Source organism: Notolepis coatsorum (assembly GCF_963971535.1).
Source record: "Notolepis coatsorum genome assembly, chromosome: 12".
NCBI lineage: Eukaryota > Metazoa > Chordata > Actinopteri > Aulopiformes > Paralepididae > Notolepis > Notolepis coatsorum.
The window spans coordinates 96,626,817-96,652,508 of NC_140176.1; the positions used below are offsets into that span (position 1 = coordinate 96,626,817).

The 25,692-nt window shown below is 45.8% G+C and overlaps 1 protein-coding gene across 1 annotated transcript; it reads left to right on the plus strand.

Annotated features, from left to right (window-relative positions):
• On the plus strand, nt 1-25,692 carry macir (macrophage immunometabolism regulator). Its single transcript, XM_084326424.1, has 2 exons — nt 1-34; nt 17,705-25,692. The coding sequence occupies exon 2, from the start codon at nt 17,712-17,714 to the stop codon at nt 18,405-18,407; it is 696 nt and encodes a 231-aa protein (XP_084182550.1). The 5' UTR covers nt 1-34; nt 17,705-17,711; the 3' UTR covers nt 18,408-25,692.

The window sequence follows — 25,692 nt, forward strand, 5'->3', positions numbered from 1 at the left end:
GGTTCAGACGAGGAGCGGCTCTGCTGTCGAACAGGTTGGTCTCACACTGCAGACGGCGTTATGTAGAAATAACAACAACATTGTGCGGATTATCTTTAATTATTATTATTATTATTTATTTATCTTTACATAGAGAAATAAACGAGTTCGGACTGAATTGTAGAATTTGCAGCCATCGCGGAGATAAGGAGGAGGATCGTGGATAAAAAAAACGCATCTTATCCTTTGAACGTTTCAAATGAGAAATGTTTATTTATGTTGACGACGAACCTAATAATATAAATCTATTGTCTTTCTATGTAAAAACGTTATTATTTGTTACTAGTTACTAGTATGGTTGACCGTTTGTGGCGGCGGTGGTGGGCTCTACTAAATCTAGCCCCTTTCGTGACTGATGCACCGAGTGAAGCCACAGTCACTTGCTCCTCAATAGCAAACCAACGCCAACGGTATGTTGACCATGAAGGTCTGGTTCTAACCGAACCGTTCGTTATACATTTACCACGGAGACATTACAAAGGTACTCACAGTTGCACGAGGGTTTCGGACATAGATACGGGCTGGTTTGAAAGCTCGGCGTTGCTAATAAACATTTTAAATATTGTTTATAAACTGGTCAACGCTGCATTATTTCCGGCGTTGGGTGCATGATGCGCATGCGCTGTGATCACAGCGCAGGCGCACCAGGCAGCCAAATACGGAAATACAGCCGTTTTGAGCAGTGTTGATCAGTTTATAAACGTTATTTAAAATGTTTATTAACAACGCTGAGCTTTCAAACCATCCCGTATCTCTGTCCGAAACCCTCGTGCAACTGTGAGGACCTTTGAAATGTCTCTGTGATACTTGTATAACGAACGGTTCGGTTAGAACCAGTCCTTCATGGTCAACATACCGTTGGTTTCCTATTGAGGAGCAAGTGACTGTGGCTTCACTCGGTGCATCACATCTACTAAATCACCCCCTCAGCTCAGCCGAGAACAGGATGAAACCGGCCCTTCGTGTTTTTGTTGCGATAGTCATCCTGACCTCAACAACACATCTTCATCACTGTTGAACCGGCCTATCTGATTTTAATTTCATTATTTTATATTAACGTTTATTCTTATTTACTGTGACCTGTGATGAAATAGCTGATAAACGGTGTCTTGTTTTGTAAGCTCGTCGTTGCTGTATATAAATGAGGGTAAAACCTCAGTGTCTCGCGAGAGTTGAAATAAAGGTTTGTAATAATGGAGATTAAATTAGAAACCAACGTTACCATCAGTTGTCTTCTTCACACCTCCTCGGCGTGCTAGTATTTAGCATTACAATTCATACAATACATTACAATTCACTCCTGTATATTCTCCCATCATGGTGTCACCGAGAACACCGCTGGGCCTGCCAGACCAGTTACTCCTCCTTTACAGACCAGACCAGTACAACTGTCCCACTCCGCCTTTAAAGACACAATCATTAATGTCTGGCAACATGAGCTATTACTAGGCGGATATGATGTTGTTTAGTTGCAGCGTTTTATTCTATTGTGCTGTGGGTTGCAATATTTCGGTGCAAACAATATACCAAAATAGTCGAGGCCTGGGTAGCTACCAGTATATGATGCAATGACATGATTATGGCTGGTGTTTTAGGATGGGGCCTTTATTTTATGAAATGCACCCATTGTTTCGGGATGGTCCACTTATGTCATAGTCATCCCAGCAGGCGTGGGGCCCTCTTGCATGCTACACAGTTTAGGTCACACATTATTCCAGGCATTAGTGTTAGTCAACGATAGGCTATAGGGACTTTACTCTCCACTCAGAGCACGGCAGCTTAATTACCACTGACATAGGAGGTTGGGGTTAACAGTACCACCCCCTCTCATTAGTAACAAAGTAATGCACCCACTTTCTCAACCACAGGCTCGACGGGCCCCAGGCTCTCAGAAATGCTCAAAGGCCCTTTTTCCCCAGTGGCCATTTTGACATGTCATCGCAGAGTATACAGCAGATCTTGAAGCCACCACACGGAAGGAGATGTGAAGTTACAGGAAGCGTTAAAATGTAAACAAATGCACACAGGGACCATTGTGACGGGTTGCTATGGAGTATTAACATGGGCTTTAAACTGTGCTTAGCGGGGTGATGCATCAATTGTCACGCTTGCTGTGGATGTTTTTGAACCACAAAAATAGTCAAACTAGTCTCAAGTCATTGACGTAAAATATGCTGCATTTATTATGATATAAATTCCTCATGAATGCAGGGAACTGGGAACGGTCATCTCCTTTCATGGTGCTTCTAGACACATGTGTGTTAATTATAGTGCTGTTCCATGGAGGTGTGTCACAGCCGTTCCAGTGATGCAGCATGATGCACAATACCAGGGCTCTGGCACACAGACTCGGACAGGACTTTAGAGGTGGGGTAAGGTACCTATCTCGAGCCATGCCCTATTTTCTTGACCCTCCAATCACAACTGTCTCTTCCCATCGGACAAGGGGCTTCAGGTTCATTTCCGAGAAATTAGCAAAGAGTGAGCGACCTGTCCGTCAGAACTAGAGCAGAGTGAGCGACCTGTCCGTCAGAACTAGAGCTTTATTGTATATAAAGAACCACCTGTGGAAGACATCTTAAAGCTATTGGTGCCCCAGGGAGTCAGTGGAAAACCTTTATGAAATTGCCTACCCCACCTTTTAATTAGTGTTATTAATTACCGGTACACCTGTGTGTTTACCCAGTGATGACATGTCAGAATGGCAGCTGTGAAAAGTTAAATTGAACCTTTATTAATCCCCTCTGGGGAAATTCATCCTCTGCATTTGACCTCCTAACTATTTAGGAGCAGGGGGCAGCCACACATGTGTGCAGTACACCAGGGACCAACTCCAGTTGTAATGCCAGTACCTTGGTCAAGGGACCAACTCCAGCTGTAATGCCAGTACCTTGGTCAAGAGACCAACTCCAGCTGTAATGACAGTACCTTGGTCAAGAGACCAACTCCAGCTGTAATGACAGTACCTTGGTCAAGAGACCAACTCCAGCTGTAATGACAGTACCTTGGTCAAGAGACCAACTCCAGCTGTAATGACAGTACCTTGGTCAAGGGACCAACTCCAGCTGTAATGACAGTACCTTGGTCAAGGGACCAACTCCAGCTGTAATGACAGTACCTTGGTCAAGGGACCAACTCCAGCTGTAATGACAGTACCTTGGTCAAGGGACCAACTCCAGCTGTAATGACAGTACCTTGGTCAAGGGACCAACTCCAGTTGTAACGCCAGTACCTTGGTCAAGAGACCAACTCCAGCTATAATGACAGTACCTTGGTCAAGGGCAATGGCAGGAAACATAGCATGCATGTTTTTTAGTGTGGGAGGAAACCCACACAAACACGGGGAGGAGAGAACATGGAAACTCCCCACAGAAAGGCCCCCTGCTGGGGTTTGAACCCTGGCTCTTCTTGCTGTGAGGCAGCAGTGTTAACCGCTGTACCCAATAGTATCCAGCTGCAGGACCGCAGAACACATACAAGGCTCCTCCCACTAAGACACTCTCAGGGCCGAAGACACTCTCAGGACCCATACGAGGCTCCTCCCACTAAGACACTCTCAGGACCCTCGCTCCCATTGGCTGATTTGGGTCACATGACCGTCACAGGGTCACGTGACCGTCCCACCCAATGGCTGAATTGGAGTATTGCACCGTGCGGGATTGATTGATTGATTGAAAACTTTATTAACAGATTGCAGAATGGGTACAGTGACCGTCACAGGCCCGGATTGATTGATTGATTGAAAACTTTATTAACAGATTGCAGAATGGGTACAGTGACCGTCACAGGCCCGGATTGATTGATTGATTGATTGAAAACTTTAACAGATTGCAGAATGGGTACAGTGACTGTCACAGGCCCGGATTGATTGATTGATAACTTTATTAACAGATTGCAGAATGGGTACAGTGACCGTCACAGGCCCGGATTGATTGATTGATTGATAACTTTATTAACAGATTGCAGAATGGGTACAGTGACCGTCACAGGCCCTGATTGATTCATTGATTGATTGGAAACTTTATTAACAGATTGCAGAATGGGTACAGTGACCGTCACAGGCCCTGATTGATTGATTCTGCTATCTGTTAATAAAGTTATCAATCAATCAATCAATCCGGGCCTGTGACGTTCACTGTACCCATTCTGCAATCTGTTAATAAAGTTTTCAATCAATCCGGGCCTGTGATGGTCACTGTACCCATTCTGCAATCTGTTAATAAAGTTTTCAATCAATCAATCAATCAATCCGGGCCTGTGACTGTCACTGTACCCATTCTGCAATCTGTTAACCCATTCTCCGCCATTGACGGATTAAGACGTCATTCCTCGCCATGCTTAATCTGCCAATGACGGATTACGGCGTCATCGAGATCAATATTTCAAATTTTCGTCATGGTATTCACATTTCACCCACGGAGCCATGACTGGTGCTGTAGATCTCCACTCAACTCTCCAGCGCTTCAATACCGTCACCTGGTGGTCGATCGGCGAGTTGCCAAACCGGAAGTGGGGCCGGAAGTGCTTGGTGTCCCCCCTATTCTGTCCGCCACTCGCTATCGCTCCCGGGACTCCATCTCGACACACTGGATAATCGATCGGTTGCCATAACTCAATAAACAACGTTATTTGGACGTATATAGTATTATACAACCCGGAAATGGTTCATCTAGATCAACATCCCATAATAGCGATCTTTTTGCTCCACGCTGATCACCCAACGGTAAGAGGAAGCTGCGGTGAGTTTCAGCGTTTTTGATTATTATTAACCATACAAACTGCTCTGATATATATATCACCCATACTACATAAATGATGTAACGTGGGCCACGGAATTATAAACGACCCCCCCCCCCCCCCCTCTGATCAACATCAGATGATAAATCATAACGTCTAGGATCATGTACAGTTGACATTTTTAATCTGGTGTCAATCGCTATCAAGCTGCATTTGATATTATATGCATAAATGGCTATATCTCACGTTCTATGAAATACAGCAGAAAACGATAAAAACATATTTATACTCTGGACGGTATTTTAGTATGAATGTGTGAATGAAAAAATAGAACGCTCCTACACCCTGAACGATAGATAATTGATGTTGAATGGGCCATAGTAATGTCAATTTAGCAATACAATTAAAAAAGTTATAGCCCTGCAAAGAAGGTGAACATCTCCATAGACAAATAGAGCTGGCAGAGGATGGTATAAGAAGGGTACAATGCCTGGCGAAGAATGGGTTAATAAAGTTTTCAATCAATCAATCCGGGCCTGTGACGGTCACTGTACCCATTCTGCAATCTGTTAATAAAGTTTTCAATCAATCAATCCGGGCCTGTGACGGTCACTGTACCCATTCTGCAATCTGTTAATAAAGTTTTCAATCAATCAATCAATCCCGCACGGTGCAATACTCCAATTCAGCCATTGGGTGGGACGGTCACGTGACCCTGTGACGGTCACGTGACCCAAATCAGCCAATGGGAGCGAGGGTCCTGAGAGTGTCTTAGTGGGAGGAGCCTCGTATGTGTTCTGCGGTCCTGCAGCTGGATGCATCTCGCTGTACCACCGTGCTGCCCAGGGGCCTTTTGTTCAGGGGACAGTTATTTTCAGTTCTACTGTACGTAGGAGGCTAGGAGCCATAACATAATATGATTATTGTGTTTAGAATACTTGCATGGGCCCAATTATATACAGATGTTTATATGGTGTGGTAGATAGCTGTTTATATGCTGTGGTAGATAGCTGCGTATATGCTGTGGTAGATACCTCTTTATATGATGTGGTAGATAGCTGTTATATGCTGTGGTAGATAGCTGCTTATATGCTGTGGTAGATACCTCTTTATATGCTGTGGTAGATAGCTGTTTATATGCTGTGGTAGATAGCTGCTTATATGCTGTGGTAGATAGCTGCTTATATGCTGTGGTAGATAGCTGTTTATATGCTGTGGTAGATAGCTGTTTATATGCTGTGGTAGATAGCTGTTATATGCTGTGGTAGATAGCTGCTTATATGCTGTGGTAGATAGCTGTTTATATGCTGTGGTAGATAGCTGCTTATATGCTGTGGTAGATAGCTGCTTATATGCTGTGGTAGATAGCTGTTTATATGCTGTGGTAGATAGCTGTTATATGCTGTGGTAGATAGCTGCTTATATGCTGTGGTAGATAGCTGTTTATATGCTGTGGTAGATAGCTGCTGTTATATGCTGTGGTAGATAGCTGTTTATATGCTGTGGTAGATAGCTGTTATATGCTGTGGTAGATAGCTGTTTATATGCTGTGGTAGATAGCTGTTTATATGCTGTGGTAGATAGCTGTGGTAGATAGCTGTTTATATGCTGTGGTAGATAGCTGTTATATGCTGTGGTAGATAGCTGTTTATATGCTGTGGTAGATAGCTGTTATATGCTGTGGTAGATAGCTGTTATATGCTGTGGTAGATAGCTGTTATATGCTGTGGTAGATAGCTGTTATATGCTGTGGTAGATAGCTGTTATATGCTGTGGTAGATAGCTGTTATATGCTGTGGTAGATAGCTGTTATATGCTGTGGTAGATAGCTGTTATATGCTGTGGTAGATAGCTGTTTATATGCTGTGGTAGATAGCTGTTTATATGCTGTGGTAGATAGCTGTTATATGCTGTGGTAGATAGCTGTTTATATGCTGTGGTCCAGGCGTCTTCTCTCAGCCAACATCACAACAACAAGTAGTTGCGTTCGAGGTGCAGAAGCTATTGAGCCTGATCTGGCTTTTTGCGGCAAACTGTTCAATAGCATACCCCTTCAGTTGATCATGACAAATCCTCTCTTACCTTGACGATTAAAAAGCCGCCATAATTTAGTAAATAAAGCTGTAGCCACTAGCCAGCCAGCTAGCATTGATGCTATCCACTAGGGAGGCCCGATCGATCGGCCACCGATTGTTATCGGCAGATAATCAGTATAAATTAGTGCCGTCAGGCGATTAAAAAGATTAATCTAATTAATTACAGGATTTGTAATTAATTAATCTAATTAATCACATTTTAATCGCATAACCATTTTATGCCTGATATTCTATATTCTATAATCATATTTCAAATTGCATGTGTCCGGATGGCAGAATTCAGTACTGTATCTACAAAACTTTCTGTTTAATCATCTTCCATCTATTAATTTGCTTAGATTTTTCAGGTCTGGTCAATTTGAGCATGGTGTTATTCACAGTCAAAGATTTAAAAAAATTGATTGATATTCTCATTTGGTTCATTACAATTTACTCAAAATAACATTTTCATTCAATCAATCACCGCGCAGATTGATTGATTGAATGAAAATGTTATCAACAGATTGCAGAATGGGTACAATACAGTACGGCTCAATACACACAATTGTTAAGGGGATGCAGACCAGAGAAAGACTTTCGTCTTGTTTACATCAGGGTCCCCCATTTTCAATTCATAATGAATTGTAAGTAAGGGTGCAACTTGCACCATGCAATCCATTCTTTGTGGATCTAGCCCACAGTATTTCTGACACTGGGAATACATTCCCTGAGATTCATAGATGTCCCTAGAATCAGATACCAAGAACATGCAAATGGACCATATTAAAAAAAGTCTGTAAATGTGTATTCTACATTCTTATGGAATGAATGAGATACAAAAAAAAATATTATAAAAAAAAAAATTTGTAATGTTGAGTTAATTTTCATAACGCGATAATTTGCTGTGTAATTAATTAATCTAATTAAAGCGATAAACTGACAGCCCTAGTATAAATATGCATTATCGGTGAATTCCGATAATGAGTCATATTCGCCGATCGCGGAAACCGATCGAAAAACATGATCCAATTCTTAGCGGAGATCTGCAAACTGCCGCTCCTCCTCCTCCTCCCTTGCCCCTCCCGCACCCGTGTAAACACGGAGGAGGGTCCTCTGCTCTAGTCTATAGTGCATTCGACCGTGAGCTAACGTTAGCTACCTAGCTATCGTTACTGTTTAAACAAAATTGGTATCTAGCCGGCTAGCTACTGATAGCTCCTGTATACGACACGGTGGTATAGTGGTTAACACTGTCACCTCACAGCAAGAAGGTCCAGGGTTCGATTCCCGCTTGGGGACCAGGTTTCCATGATGCCAGAGTTTGCATGTTCTCCCTGTGCTCGCAAGGGTTTCCCCCCCGATAAGATAAACCCAATGGAAAAACATGCACAACAACAGATCGCTAACGCTGTGGCGTCCTTGACGAAGACGGACAGGAGCACTTGGATTGGTCCCCTGGCGCGGCTCACGTTGACGCCTGTCTGCTCCCGGCTGCCCTTGGGGGGGAAGGACGACGGGATGGGTTAATCGCAGAGACGAATCGCATCGGCGATCCTACAGAGACAATGCATGCGTGTGTGTTCCGGTGTGTGTATGTGTTGAGGATAATTGCATGCCAATTAAAGACCTCTGAGCAGGTCCTGCATTATCGTTCCCTCCTCTTAACCGTTTCATTGCTGAAGGTCAATCGGTGTCTAATGTTGAGGGTTTTGCTGAGGCTTTTTTACCCTTTACACAGGTGGATGGGCTGACGACAGGGCTCAGGACAGGTGTGCCGTGCTTAGAGGAGCAGGTAGCATCGTTCCTTTGCCCTGGCATGGTTGAACGGTATCCCACCCGGAAGCCGACGCCGGAGGGCGAGTCGGCCCGGCAGGTGGCTGAGTCGGCTGATGAAGCTTATACCGCTGTGGGACGGAATTTAGCAGCAACCAATAACATTGCTCAATTGGCTGCTCTTCTGTCCAAAATGGTGTCGGGTGGTTGGGCCTTAGGGCCAGCCGACGTCAAAAACATTGCGCAGGTTTTTGAGGTTATACAGCTTTTGACCCAGCCGCAAGCTATAACCGCAGGGAGGGCTAGGATGTTGTCAACTCTTGTTCACAGGCATCTTTGGTTGGAGCAATCTCCCATTGAGGAGGAGAGGAGACGTCCCCTCCTCAGGGCTCCCATCTCCGCAGATGGACTTTTTGGTCTGTCCGCAGGGGCGTGGGCGGTATTTGACCTGGGCTCCACACCGCCCCACACCGCGCAGCCAGAGGTGAGAGCACGGCCTTGCCAGCGGCTGCGGTGAGGCCCCCGGCCAGCGGCCATGTTTCCCCCGCCTGAGATACCCTGGGCACAAAGAAAACAGGTGATCACAAGGCCGACAGCCTCGGTGGCCGAGGGATCGGCTACATTAGATGGGCACGCCCTAAAAAACCGTTGCCATCTAGCTGTGTCTAGCACGCTCTCCGGTTACTGCCCCCTGCTACACTACAGGACTTGGGGCTCTGATTTGTTCTTCCAGTGAAGCGCAAGCGGCCCCACATTTCGCTTCTCATGGAGACGGGCTGACACCCAGTTGCTAGCTAGGCCTGGGTCTGTCTATGAGAATGCTGTGCTGTCAAGCGGCTCCCACCCTGAAGAGGGCGAGGAAGATCATGGCTGACCCATCCCACCCCGGTCACAGCCTCTTCACCCTGCTCCCCTCTGGGAGAAGGCTGAGGATCCCAAAGGCTGTTAAAGCTCGACACAGACTGAGCTTCTTCCCCTCAGCCGCCAGGCTAATCAATGCCTCAGGTCCCCCCCCCCCCCCCCCTCTGCCCCCAAGTGACACTGGCACAATGACACTGACTGCACTGCACTAGTCCGTACTGGAACTCTTCACTTTATATATATATATATATATATATATATATATATATATATATATATATATATATATATATATTTATATATATATATATTTATTTTATTGATTAATCCCCCACTGCACTGTTTCGTTTCTTGTCATGTGTCTGTGTTGGTGTAGTTTACTGTGAAAAAAGAAAAGAAAATGCATACACTGTATTGCTGCAACAATTACCAATGTGTTTTTTAGGGCTGACCTTCGAAGCTTTTTTTGGCAATCGAAGCTTCGGGGCCGAGCTTCGATTTTAATTCGAAGCTTCGAAAAAAAATAAAAAAAATATTTTTTTTTTATATATTTTTTTTTTATGTTGTGGGACTTGTACAGCACTTTCGTAAACGTTGTTGTTTTTAAATGTGCTCTATAAATAAAGTGGGTTGGATTAATTAATTAAGTAGCCCCTTTCGTGACTGACGCATCCAACAAGGTTTCACTCGGCTGTGTGATTTAATTCAAGGTGGATCGCTGTTCAGATCAACTTCAGATTTCATGGGAACTACCAATCCCCCAAATCAAGAATGTTTAAGATGAATAAAGTAAGATTTTGATTATTTGAAATATGGCCTGTGTAGACTAAACTATGCACAGAATTATGTCAGTCTACAAGGTCCGGATTGTACATGGTCCGGCAATGTAGACCTTGTAGACTCCACTACAGACCAATTATCAGTGAATGTTCATGCATTTTTAAGAAGGGCAACTTCCACAAAAAAACAAAGAACTCACCAAAACATCTCAGTAGCACCTTATCTAAATGTTATATTTCATATATGGAGATTCATATTTATTTATGTATTGCATGCATTTCTACATTTTATTTCCTATTTTGTTTATTCATCCCAGTATCTTTCTTTCTTATGTGTGGAATTCTACAAGGTGCGCGCACACACACACACACACGCCTACACACACACACACACACACACACACACACACACACACACACACACTTACATTTAGTCATTTAGCTGACGCTTTTATCCAAAGCGACTTACAAGTTCTGTACGACAAGCCATCAGGAAGGGTACAACTCTATCAGCTGAGTAACAATGTTCATCAAAGTGTTGCGTGTTACAGTGTAGGTTAGTTTATTAGGACAAGTGCATGACAGTAAGGTTAGTCACGGTTAGATTTTTTTTTTTTTTTTTTATCATTTCAGATAATGGTTGAAGAAGTGAGTCTTTAGTCGACGGCGAAAGATTGGACGGGATTCGGCTGTCCTAACTGGGATGGGTAGTTCACACACACACACCACACACACACACACACACACACACACACACACACACACACACACACACACACCTACACACACACACAAATCGAAGTAATTTTTTTTTTTTTTTTTTTTTTTTTTTTTTTTTTTTAAACTTTGATTTTTTTTTAATGTTCGAAGCTTGTGCCATCGAATCGAACGTTCGAAGCTTCGAAGCATTTAAGACAGCCCTAGTGTTTTTACACAAATGGCTCAATAAAGGAATCTGAATCGCAGCGTGGGTTCCCCCCGCCCTCGCCAGGCCGGGTATTACGCTAGTGCCTCCTCCGACCGGAAGACTGACGGTGGTCAGTCAGGCACGCGTGATTTAGGTGGTAGTAATATCACTACAGGGCTACGGTGTGTAGGGACTCACCCTATTGGGCAGCGTGGGGACCACACCTTGCATGTCCAGCTGCATAGCAGGCTGTCCTCAGCAGTCTATGCCGGGAAGATGCTCAGCGGGGGAGCCTATGTCACCAGGGCTCGAGACTAACGATGTCCCGTCGTCCCGGGGACGATCAAATATTGATTTGGGACGAACAGAAAATCTTTTTTGGGACGCAAACGGGACCGAGATGATTTAATTTTTTTCACAGGAAATGTCAATTAGCCGACTGTCAGTGCGCGCATATATATATATGAATTATTCTACGTTAATAAAACATACCTGGTGATCAACTACAGTTTGCTGTAAACATTATGATATGTGTGTAGTGTTCTGATAACGACGGCTGCAGCGGGAGCTGGCTCATGCTGGATTTGCGAATAGCATGCAGCCGCAGAGCCAGGGGCGCTTAATTCAGCCATTGGCAATTCAGCCGTTGGGTGGGGGGCGCTGTTGAGCGGGCCTGTGACCGGACCTGAAAGCGCCCCTGGCTCTGCGGCTCTGCAGTTGCATACTATTGGGATTCGTTGGAAGCAGCACAGAGTCTCGACTCGGGACTTATTTTATTTTATTTTAGCAGCAGTTATCAATATCGACCAGGAGGACAGCGCGATCTAAGGGCCATGTTTCATTACTAGTCAAGTGTCATTACTTTAGTTATCAAAGGTGGAATCTCTGGACGCAATGACATTATATAGTTTAAAGCTAAACTACGTTTTTCTTTCTTGTTAGAAGAGTGATAACTTATTCAGTTAGATTTGATTTGATCTTTATTTATCTCTAACATTTTCAACCATAAACACACACATTTGTAATAACAAAAAAAACAAACGAAATAAAATACAAATACATTTAAATATATTTTCCTATGGAAGGAATAATCAACATGGCTCCAATTGGTTGACTATAACAGCACCGTGACCAAATATCCCTATACTAGCACCTTGTTAAACACTTCTTTATATATATATATTTATTTATTTTTAATCATAATTATTCTTGTGAAATCTTTCCACCTGGGAGCCTTTTGACTAAATCAATTTATTCTCCCCTTCTATGAATGGTGTTTCTTATGGCAATAACAACTATAGACGACAAAACCAAAGTAAAGAAACAACATTTGATTTTTGGGACGGTTACATTCACTTTGGGACGGTTAAAATTGTATTTCGGGACGGTTCTGGGACGGTGATGAAAAAAGTTAGTCTGGAGCCCTGTATGTCACCAGGGGTGATGGCTGCTCCCCCCGTACCAGGCCGGCCCTTTCTGTCGGGGTCCCCCCTTGGGTGCGATTGCCTTGTTGGTAGAGTCAGGGTGCGATATCCCAGCTCCACGAGACACCCTGCTTGCGTGGTTGGCGAGTCCAGGGTTGGCAACACACAGCGGGAGGGACCGGGCCTCCTATCTACTGTTCCTGGCGGACCAGCGCCAGTTGGCTGCGGGTGCGCTTTGGGATTATCACCACGTATGGCTACAGGAGTGCCATATGTCGAGGTGGATGGAGAGAACGCTGAGGGAGGGGCTTGTGTTACAGTTTGCACAACCCCACCCTCCGTTCTTGGGTTTGGTACAGACCCTATTGTCGGGGTCCGCAGCAGTGACGGCTCTGGCCGACGAGATCCAATCTCTGTTGGCGAAGCAGGCCATCGTCGTTGTCCCAAGGGAGGACGCGATGTGTGGCGTTTACTCCCGGTATTTTCTGGTGCCCAAGAAATCGGGAGGTGTCGGACCTATACTGGACCTGTCCGTGTTCAATCGACTGATTGTGGCGAGAAAGTTCAGAATGTTGACCGTCAAACACCTGTTAAGCGCTGTCCGAGTGGGAGACTGGTTCACCTCCATAGACCTGAAAGATGCGTATTTTCACAACCCGATCTTCCCTCCTCACAGGAAATTCCTACGCTTCCTGGCTCCTCGCACATTCACCCTCTGCGTCGTCGGGGGATACGATTTTTATTCTAACTCTACGACATTCTGGTCCTCAGCCGGTCAGAGGAGATCGCCAGGTTTCATACCAGGCTGGTGGTGGAATTCCTCGCCAGTTTGGGTTTTGCTGTGAACTGGAAGAAGAGTACTCCTCTTCCCAGTCAACAGGTGGAGTACTTGGGCTTGGGCGCAGGTGAGGCGCTGTCCAAGCAGCGCCTGTCACATTGGTTGTGCGAGGGCATTGCCCTTTGTTACACGTTGGCTGGACAGGTTCCCCCCGGGGGCGTCAGGGCGCACTCCACTTGTGGTGTGGTGGCCTCTGCTGCCCTGTTAGGGGGGGCCTCGGTGGAGGACATCTGTGCTGCGGCCTCCTGGTCCTCCCGAGTCCTTTCGTTGGGTTTTACCTCATGGACATGACTGGGGGTTCTGTCTCCCAGGCAGTCCTGAGGTCCGGGACCTCTCCTGCATCCCGCCATCAGGTGGGCTAGCAGGGGTGTGTGGGTGTGGACCGCGGGGTGCTGTGTCACACGTGGTCCCACTTGCGCTGTGCGTTCGGGGGTGCCTGGTTCCCCTTTTTTCGCACTTTGTTGGAGTTGACTGCCTCCCCCCCTTCATTAGGACGGGCGGGTGGACAGGACTCCCCTCCTCCCTGGCTGGGGCTTACGGGCCCTCAGGGGGTGCATTTGACGTGGCCACGCGTCCGCTCTGCCCTTTATCTCAGTAGGCAGAGCGAGACGCGATTGCCAGTATGATAATATAACGTAAGGTTATCCTATAACCCTAGTTATATGAATACTGGCTGGGCGTCTCTCTTCAGCGCCCTGGGGTCCCTTGGATGTTTTCCGCGTATGGATATCGAACTGGGAAGGGTGAGGCGTGACCACTTCCGGCGTAATATAGAGGCACGCATGGGAGTGGCGTGGTCACGTGCAAGTGGGTGCATTTGTTTTGTTTCCCAGAGCACACTAGGTGCTGGAGATAATGATATATCTCAGTAGGCAGTATTCATATAACTAGGGTTATAGGATAACCTTACCTTCTAGGCCTGGGTCCTAGTCCTACACAGTTTTAAAGCCTGACAGTCTTTCTTGTTTGATATTACCCACACAGTTTAATACCTGACAGTTTTGAACCTGTAATAAAAACTTAAGTAATAGACAGAGTAAAATAGTACAGTGCAATAAAATAGTAGAATAGATAGTAAAATGATGCTGCAGTGCAATAAAAAGTAAAGTAAAATTATGCAAAGTGCAATAAAATAGAATGGACAGAGTAAAATAGTGCTACAGTACAATCAACAGCGGAGTGTATTAAAAGGCTATGGTGGTTCGTTTTTAGCTTATCTTTTTTTAATATTAAGAGATCTTGCTTCCCTAATGTCCATAGGTAGTGTGTTCCATAACTTTGGTGCATAGTTTGCACAGGCTGCATCCCCGATTCTCTTTAGGCTGTGATTTGGAACCTTCAATAGACCAGTAGTAGATGATCGCAATGTTCTAGAAGGCACATAGTTGACTAGAGAATTAGCAATGTAGCTTGGTCCTGTTCCATTTAGTGCTTGACATCGATTCTGTATGTTACCGGAAGCCAGTGTAGGTTAGCTAATACTGGACTGATGTGCTCTCTCCTCTTGGTTCTAGTTAGTAGCCTTGCTGCCGAGTTTTTAATGAGTTGGAGTTGTTCTGTGGTTTCTTTTGCGAGGCCAGTGAGGAGTGCATTACAGTAGTCAAGTCGGCTTGAGATAATAGGCATGGATCAGTTTTTCAGTGTCTTTGATTTATAAATGTTTCTAGGTGGAAAAATTATGTTTTTGTGATTTAAAGCTTAGATCCAAGGAGTAAGTTGCCCCATATTGCTCTGTAATATTTCTCTTTTTGTTATAGGACTAGTACGATTTCAGTTTTGTCCTCATTTAATTTTAGGAAGTTGTTCGTCATCCATTTGTTTATTGCTAAGAGACAGGCAGAAATGGAGTTTATAGCTGTGTGATAATTTGGTTCAGCAGGGATGTACAATTGTGTGTCATCTGCGTAACTATGGAAACATACATTGTGTGGCAGCATGTATAGGGAGAATAATAATGGACCAAGGCATTATAGTGTAACGTTTGGCTACTTATAATCATTGAATGTAGAGTGAGAGAGACGGGTTCAGCCTCTCCCATTCCTCACTATTGGAGCTCTACAATATATATCTGCCCGGAGTATTTCTCCACGAAAACTAAATTAATCTCTCCCGGAGTATATCTCCGCTGTGAACGTTTCCATTTTTTATTTTTTTTTAATCCACTTTTTCTCCCATTTTCTATTTTTCTCCCATCCCAATTTCATATATCCAATTCTTCCCTCCCCTGTCTTGAACGTTGTTAGACTATGCCTCCCACAGGTCAGTTGTTGTGAGGACAGAAGCCTTGCATCACATGTCCCCTCCGGTACACGAGGAGGCAGCCTGTCGCATCTTTTCACCAGACAGCTCGATCTCTCAGTGGTGAGGAGTAACGCGTGGGAGGCTCACTTCCCCCCCCCCGTCACTTCCTGCTTCCGTCGCACCGGCGTCACCAAACCGACCTGTAGGAGTCGCTGTCCACAACGTCAAATCCCCACCCACCGGCTTTTTCCACCCTCTAATACTGCCAATTGTGTCAGTATGAACGACCGGCCAGCCGGTAGCAACGCCGAGAGCTGGGCTCGAACCCAGCGTCTCCTGCGTTAGAGGCGAGCGCCTTGCCCACTGCGCCAAATCAGCCGCCCCCAGGTTTTTATTTTTATTTATCCTTTATTTATCCAGCAATGTCCCTTGAGATACAAGATCTCTTGGGCGGCTAGGTGGTGTAGTGGGCAAGGCGCTCGCCACCAATGCAGGAGACGCTGGGTTCGAGCCCAGCTCTCCGCATTGCTATCAGCTTGGCTGGTCGTTCATACTAACACAATTGGCAGTGTTAGGAGTGGGAAAGCTGATGGGTGGGGATCGGACGTTGTGGACAGTGACTCCTACAGGTCGGTTGGTGCGCCTGCGCAGCAGAATCAGGAAGCGATGGGGGCGGCGTGTCCCTCCCACGCAGACCCCCGACGTTGAGAGATCACGCTGTGCAGGTGAAAAGATGCGACGGCTGCTTCCTCGAGTACCGGAGGGGACACGTGATGCAAGGCTTGGTCCACATTGCAGCCGGCTTGTGGGAGGCATGGCCTAACAGCGTTCGTGACAGGGGAGGGAGAATTGGACGATACGAAATTGGGGAAGGGAGAAAAATAGAAAATGGGAGAAAAAAGTAGATAAAAAAAAAGATACAAGATCTCTTCTTCCAGGGTACTACTTTAGCGTAGCTTAGCTTAGTTAACGTTAGCAGCTTACCTTAGTTTAGTTTAGGTGTTTACTGTGACGTGGGCATTAGGGATGGGTACCGAATTCGTTACTTTTGAGGTACCGAACCGAAACACGTCGGTACTACCGAGTATCTAATCAAGTGAGAAACCGTTTTTTTTTTTTTTTTTTTTTTATTACTTTTTTTTTTTTCATGTCAACGTTCACACGCACAATATATGCTTACCTAGGATTTGACTTGATTCAACAACAAAGCAGTCGGAGCAATGACGAGCCGAAAACTGTCGAAATTGTAGTTATTTGAAGTTTTGATTTTATTTTTTTTACGACTGAGGTAGGTAAATTAAATTTATTGAGACTAAAGTACCGAAAAAAGGTACCGTTGGGTACCGGTATCGATTCACAGGTACCGGTATCGGTTCAAATGTGAAAGGTACCCATCCCTAGTGGGCATACAGGCGAGGAGAGGATTCAAGGCATGTTAGACATGTTGGACCTGTTATTCGCAGAGTTTTCACTGCAAATAGAAACGGCACAACTTGTGAGAGGAGTCGTCACAGGGCTGTCGAACACAGGGCTGACTAGCTAGATGTCATATATAGCTTCTAAAATTGAAGGTCCGTGCTGGTCTGTGTCCATTCACGTCAACGCTCACGCGTTCACAATACACGCTTACCTAGGATTTTACTTGATTCTACAACAAAGCAGTCGGGGCGATGGCAAGCCGAAAACGGTCGCAAGTGTGGTTACACTTTACAAAGCTAGATGCAGACGACGCTCGCTGCAATATTTATATATATTAACAAATTGTTCTAAATAAATAATAATGTTAATAAATTATTTGAAGTTTGGACAATTTTTTTTACAACTGAGGTAGGTAGATGACATTTTTAGAGACTAAAGTACAGAAAAAAAGGTACCGTTGGGTACCGGTATCGATTCACAGGTACCGGTTCAAATGTGAACGGTACCCGACCCTAGTCATAGGTGACCGTCATTGTAGTCCTGGCCCATCGCCAGTGTTTATCTCCATAGCATCTCATTGACTGTTTGTTCCCTCCCTGTCTCTTCTCCAGTCAGGTAATGTCTGTGACGATGGAAATGGATGTCAGTGGCGTGTCCAGGACCCCCGTCTCCGTCCCGCCCGCCGCCTCCGAGGTCAAGGCCTCGCTGCTGAGACCGGAGGCCGACCGGCCCCGCTGTGCCAGCACCCCCTGCTCGCCCATCAAGAGCACCGTCGCCGGCTACCAGATCCTCCACATGGACTCCAACTACCTGGTGGGCTTCACCACGGGCGAGGAGCTGCTCAAACTGGCCCACAAGTGGTCCGCCGCCGGCGCCCCCCCGGAGAAAGGCCCCGGCGCGGAGGCCCCGCCCAGCCCCGTCCCCAGGCAGCAGCCCCAGCAGGCGGACCTGGGCGGCGTCCACCGCTCGTCGCGCATCTTCAAGGCCAAGAGCCGCTACTACCAGCCGTACGACCTCCCCGCCGCCAACGGGCGCCGGCGGAGACGCATGCCCAGCAGCTCCGGGGACAGCTACCTGCGGTCCCTGGGGGGGCCGCACGGGGGGGACGGCGCGGGGAGGGCCCTGTCATCGCACGGGGGGCCCCTGCTGCCCCTCTGCCTGCTCAAGGGCAAGAGGGCCCAGTCCAAGTCCCTGGACTACCTCAACCTGGACAAAATGAGCATCAAGGAGTCGGCGGACACGGAGGTGCTGCAGTACCAGCTGCAGCACCTCACGCTGCGCGGCGAGCGCATGTTCTCGCGGAACAAGACATGAGGAGGACGGAGGACTGCCCCTTTCCGGCACCATCCACCAACCCCCCCCCCAGAGGGGGATTTGGGTGCTATATCTGCATTCCTCCCTACTCAGATCAAGCCACTCGCCCAGGCCAATAATCTTGTTATTTTATCAAGTGAGGGTGTGACACAGACGGGACTTGAGAAGGCTAATGTATACCACACATACAATTGTGAAGGAGAAGGAAAAAAACCTAAATGTTCAAGCTAGTATTTACACTGTAGGGGGGGGGGGGGGAGTATTTAGATACAACGATGTGAAGTTCGTCAAGATTAGCAATAACTGGCACGCTTATTTATTGACGATGTGTGTGTGTGGATGTGCAAGAGTGCGTGTTGTTTGTGTGTTTCTGCTGCGCGTGTGTGCTCCTTTTTAAAACTGGCAATGGATGTGTTTCCAATGCCTCTGTTGCAGAAAAAGGGCCTCTTTTCCTGCATTTGATTGCACTGTTAGACATCTAATGTATACAAACCTAGCATCTCTAAAGACCATAGCACACCTTTATGTTGTTGACCATCACCACGCCCGTTAGCAGTTTAGCCCCAGCCGCATGGCCTGTAAGTTAACCCCACGCAGTTTAGCCCCAGCCGTATGGCCTGTATAAGTTGGCCTCACACAGTTTAGCCCCAGCCGCATGGCCTGTATAAGTTGGCCTCACACAGTTTAGCCCCAGCCGTATGGCCTGTATAAGTTGGCCTCACACAGTTTAGCCCCAGCCGCATGGCCTGTATAAGTTAGCCTCACACAGTTTAGCCCCAGCCGCATGGCCTGTATAAGTTAGCCTCACACAGTTTAGCCCCAGCCGTATGGCCTAAGGGCGCTTTCACATTAGGAACGGTTGCCTCCGTTCCGTTCCCGAGAAGGATAGTCCCCGCTCCCCCGCTGGCCAGCTCTCACTACCAATCTCGTTTAGTTCCCGAGCACACTTGAGGGAGCAACACCCCGATGTTGGTAAAGCTGGCACTGCTGCCACAGACGCGCTATAGCTGGCGCTTCAACCCTTCTTTGCTCTCGGAGAAAGCATTTCGGGATCAAATGAAATAGAATATAATAGATAGAATAGAAATACTTTATTCATCCCGAGGGAAATTTGACACTACAAATCGCTCACAGTAACCAGTAAACATTTAGGTAGACAAAAACAATGAGCTCTCGACTCATTTAGTTTATGGAAACGAATGATATCGGTGATGTCTCTGACGCTACATTGTGGGAGTCTGTGGTATTGAGAGGGCACATTATATCTTGTGAAGCCTCTGAAAAGAGAGAAAGACGTAAGCGCTTGGCTGGAATTGAAACACGGCTTCCCTCGTTGGAGCAGGTTTACAGACTCACAATCCCAAACGGACCTAAATAATATTTTAAAATTGAAGTATGAATACAACTCTATTCTGGGCAAGCAGGTTAGCACCCTCCTCCTTAAACTCAGACAGAAGCACTTGTTACAGCAAGCCTCTTCCGTGTTTTGGTACAGTTGTGTCCACACTTGAATCGTCCCGTTACGTGCCCGGGGACGCCTGAATCGTTCCCCAGACCACCTTTTCAAGTGGTCCCGGGGACGGAGCGGTTATCCGCTCCCGGGGACAGAACGCAGCGTTCTCACTACACTACTTTTGGGGCAATCGTGCTCGGAAACGGCCCCGGATGCCTAGTGTGAAAGCACCCTAAGTTAGCCTCACGCAGTTTAGCCCCAGCCGCATGGCCTGTAAGTTAGCCCCAGCTGTATGGCTTGTAAGCTAGCCTCATGTAGCTTAGCCCCAGCCGTATGGCCTGTAAGTTAGCCCCAGCCGCATGGCCTGTAAATTAGCCCCAGCCGTATGGCCTGTAAGTTAGCCCCATGCAGATTAGCCCCAGCCATATGGCCCGTAAGTTAGCCCTGCACAGTTTAGCCCCAGCCGCATGGCCTGTAAGTTAGCCCCACGCAGTTTAGCCCCAGCCGCATGGCCTGTAAGTTAGCCCCACGCAGTTTAGCCCCAGCCGTATGGCGCGTAAGTTAGCCTCATGTACGTTTCCGTGTCACATCACTCCTACACTACTATTTTTGCTCACGCCAAACAAGCACTGAGGTGGGTTTCATGTGAACCAGTGACTGTTACACAATCAAAAGGTTATTTAAAACAGGAACTCATTTGAGAGGATTTGCGGGGGAGAGGCTTATCTTCAGAGTGCCTGAGGTGAGATTAGCTTCTTATATCCACAATGAATACCTCCCTCCATGTCCGTGGCTGGTGGATGAATCCTGGAGAGGGGAAGACGGGGTCAGTCAGGTATTTTCAGGTTTTTCCTGCCACTCCCGACTCGGAATCCTTTTGTTTCCCTTTTTTCTAATTAATTTCGGCGGGAAAAGGACAGTGTCCCAGAATTCAGGCCAAATGGACTTTGTCATCCTGGCTTCTTGCTCACAAGACATGATCACGATTCACAACGCGGTTGGGGTCGGTTCAGTTGGTTTTCAATCAATTAAAGACACTAGAATACGTTTTATTTGGTAACGATAGCGTTTGTTCTCAACTATTTGTTAATACGCCATTTGGTGGATGCTTTTATCCAGAGCACCTTACAAGTGCCACGAGTGCATGCCATTTGGTGGTGGTCTAGTGCTAATGGAATCCTAACCGTGGCAACATTGGCACAGGGATTGACTCATTTAATTGAAAGTGAAACATGCCCCATCTGGGTTTTCCAGGCAGAACCATCGACACAATTCATATGGTTTCTGGGCTCCCTCCCAGGAGGGTCTAAGACTCGCCAAAGCTTCTTCTGCCGCCTGTGTTTTGAGGGAGAGTCACTGAAACAGTATGATTATGTCATCCACCTACATCTGGCCATTAACCCTTTCACTGCCACACGACAGAAGGTTAGCCCTTTACTATCACACAACCGACGGCGATGCTCCATCATTAGCATCATTAGCTAACCTTCTGTATTGTCACCGGCTGTCGTGTGGCAGTGAAAGGGTTAAAGCTAATGTGGTGCCAAATTTGTGACAGTCATGAGATCGGTTCCTACCGCATGCGGATGTTCTTAAACCATTGTATTGGAGACCGGTAACGTTGTCATATCTAGAACATGTACATTATGTCGAAAGCAGCCACTTCCACTGTAACTTCTGTTTTTCACCTTGATATAATCTTACATCGGCTTTGCATTGCGCATGTCTAGACAAGGCCAAGATGGCTTCTCTCTCAAGACAATTCTGTGGAAATGATGTATTTGACATATATACACGTTTGTAGAATGATTGATGTCGACCGCAGAGATCCCCGGTTCAATTCCCGGCAGCGATACCTCCGGCTTGGTCAGAATACAATATTGGCAGTGTTCGCGGGTAGGAAGGCAGTCGAGTACGAGTCCTGGTCGTTACAACAGCGACTCCTACTGGTCGGTCCGGGCGCCTGTTCAGCAGGGAGGGGATCTGGGGGAAATAACGTGAACCTCAACACGTGTTACTTTTCTCCCAGTGAAACTCCTTGCTGTCAAGTGAAAAAGCAGCTGGCGACTCCACATGTATCGGAGGAGGAGGCATGCGGTAGTCTACACCCTCCTCTGACCAACGGAGGAGACATGTGGTAGTCTACACCCTCCTCTGACCAACAGAGGAGGCATGTGGTAGTCTACACCCTCCCCTGACCAACAGAGGAGACATGTGGTGGTCTACACCCTCCTCTGACCAACAGAGGAGGCATGTGGTAGTCTACACCCTCCCCAGACTAACAGAGGAGGCATGTGGTAGTCTACACCCTCCTCTGACCAACAGAGGAGGCATGTGGTAGTCTACACCCTCCCCAGAGCAACAGAGGAGGCATGTGGTAGTCTACACCCTCCCCAGAGCAACAGAGGAGGCATGTGGTAGTCTACACCCTCCCCAGAGCAACAGAGGAGGCATGTGGTAGTCTACACCCTCCCCTGACCAACAGAGGAGCCATGTGGTAGTCTACACCCTCCCCTGACCAACAGAGGAGCCATGTGGTAGTCTACACCCTCCCCTGACCAACAGAGGAGCCATGTGGTAGTCTACACCCTCCCCTGACCAACAGAGGAGGTATGTGGTCGTCTACACCCTCCCCAGACCGACAGAGGAGGCATGTGGTAGTCTACACCCTCCCCTGACCAACAGAGGAGGTATGTGGTAGTCTACACCCTCCTCTGACCAACAGAGGAGACATGTGGTAGTCTACACCCTCCCCAGACCAACAGTAGGGCAGCACGACCAGGAGGGAATTGGCATAATGACTAAATTGGGAAAAGGGTTGATTAATGTACCAGTAACTATTTTGAAATGCAAATATTAGCTTGGTATAGTATTTGAATGCCAAAGGAACCAATTATTGTGGCTGGAACAGATTTAGGACCACAGTAGCTCACCTGGACACAGTTCTCACCACCCCCCATGATGGCTACTAAAACCAAAGGGGAATTTTATGGGTGTCCTGGGAAAACTTGATCACATAATTTTCTAGTGAGACCTATGGGGTGTATAGGACACGTGACAATCATTAAGAGTTACTTGAAGTATCCCCGCTTTGTGTAACAATATTGTGTTCAAAAACTACAAATCACGGTTAGTAACTGCATGAATGGTCATTTACCTGCCAAGTGTGTGTTGGGTTTATCTAAGTTACTGTTACATGATGTAACAAAGTTCTCGGTCGACCAGCACAAGTCAGTTCTTCACGTGGGCACATCCACCATGGGCTGGGTTATTTAAAACCAGCCACTACTCATATGCTACCAGACAGAAATGATTCTAAAATCGTTTTGTCCGGTAAAATTAAGAAAGGCTGGTAAATCCGCTGTTCAGCCTTGTTAACCCCTTAACGCCACATCTCCCAGTTTTATGTTATGTAGATGACATGCTACTCTTCAGGTTAGCTGTGGGCCATGAAACCAAACCTCTACCACCCTGTCGCTTGTGTGCACCTGGTGGTCTAAACAGGTATTTGCAGCCTTGTCTCAACGATCTCACAAATCAAAGTCTGTTGACACGGTCTTTGAGATAACGATCATCTCTACCGTGTTCCTGTGTCGAATAGTCACTCGCGCAGTGTCTGTCGCCACTATTGACCACACGCGGTACAGTACAGCGCCATCTAGTGTATCCACTATTGACCACACGCGGTACAGTACCGCGCCATCTAGTGTATCGTTTCTTGAATCTTTCCTCATGTACCATTGCGTCAGCGTTGCTCCTGTGTTGTTGTGACCTAGATTGAATCCTTTAGTAGAACTAAAGGTGTAGTGAATAGGAACCACCTTCCCCGTGGTGGTGTTGTTTGTTTTGATACTAATGGAAACGTAAAAAATTAAATGCTACTAGAGTCGTTTGACTATTATTATTTCCTGTTTTAGTTAGGCATTGTATAATTTGCCTGGTAAAATTTGGATTTGCTGTTATTGTTATCATTTGAATCCTACTTGTGATCCACACACCTCAGACTATGTTTACATGCTGCTTAATATCCTATTAATCCCACTCATTTACTTTTATTCCAAATCATCTGCTGTAATCTTAACACCCCAGTTGGACTAGGGTCAGTTTACCTACCGGTCGCAATCTGATTGAAACTTCAGTGCTGTTGGGATTTATTTTTGCACAATGATTTCTTTCCAGCATCACTTTGGCTACTTTCAGTGAAGTCGGGCTAATGGCCCAGTCGTGTCCTGCATATAACCCTAGACAGGGTTCGCACAAGGTCCTTGAAGTGCTTAAAGTGCTTGATAAAAAAAAGGCAAGGCCTGGAATTAATTGAAAACAGCCCATTTTTAACAAGGTGCTTAAAAAGTCCTTGAAATTCAAATCAACCATTCGCATTGAAAGTTTTGTTCATCCATGATCAAATTGTTCTGAATCAAGAAATAATTTATTTTTATTTAAAGTAACGAATTGTCGGAAATTGGTTTTAAGCCATAAATATTGGATCAGATTTTTTTTCTTTAATAAAAAACAGCATTTAAAAGTGCTTAGAAAAGTACTTGAAAGTCCTTGAATTTCATTTTGCAATGTCTGTGGGAACCCTACACTGTGGGCACTATTGAGGCCGCGGGCTAACGGCCAGGCGTGTCCTGCATCATGTAACCATGGACACTGAGGACACGGCTGCAACCACGTCAATCCCATGGAGGGATTAGTTTAACCTTTAACCCCGGGCGTGTTCTATTGAGCTGGTCGACTTCAGGAGGCAGGATTGCAGTCAGCCAGATTACCTCCGAAACTACTCTGCATGTGTTGCTCATGAAGAAAGATCAGGGTGAAGAAGCTTTATGACGTGGGGGGGGGGCTTAGAGAGATCACCCTGTAACCGGAAGGTACCGTCCTTGTAAATAAAATCGACACTGTTACGATTCACAACTATGGCTGTTTCCCCGAAGCCTGTTTTTGGGATTCGAACTTCGTCAGGGTTTTTCGAACTGACGTTCAAACCTTTGTTTTTAATTTAAAAAAATAAAGAAATCTTCAAAATAATTTCTTTTTTTATATATAAATATCCTCAAACTAAATGAATAGACACATACAAATATATATAAGAAATAAAATAAAAATATTATTTTTAATAGAAAATTTGAATGTTGATTTAGAATTCGAATGGCAACGTAACGAACGAAGGTCCGAACGTTTGGGCTCAGCCCTATAATCACAACGTCCCAATTCGATCTCGGGAGTCTATTCGAATCAGTGTTGTCGATTCGGTTAGCGATATTTTTCTGTTACAATACCAATTTTGCTTGGATATGAGAGATTCTCTGAGAACTAAAATGCTGTAAATTGTACAAGGAACCCTCTAACCCGGTGCATTATTAAAAGTATGAATGTTTACATTAGGAATTGACCACTAAGCAGTTACCTTAATGTCCTTTTTATTTTATTTAACCCACACACTACAGCAGTCGACACGACATACTTTTACACTTAAGATCGACCTGGGATTTTATTAATCAATATCGGCTCATTCAAATGAAGATTCGAATCGGGAAAATCTTTTCTTTTCTTGTTTTTTTCACCCAGCCCTCTTGACATTAATCTTTCTTTGTGTTGTTTGGTTAATGGCAGAACTTCCCAGCATAGCAGACTGTTTCAATACAAGCAACATTGTTCCTTCTGACCAACTTTTAATAGGCTTTTGTGGAGCTGCCGTTTATATCAATCGTTCAGCTTCATTGTTCTTTCAATTATGTCTTTGTTTTTTTTGTATTTGTCTATGCCATGCAATGCGTCTTACATTTATTACCATATATTTCACTCAACATTGTTATTAAAACACTATGC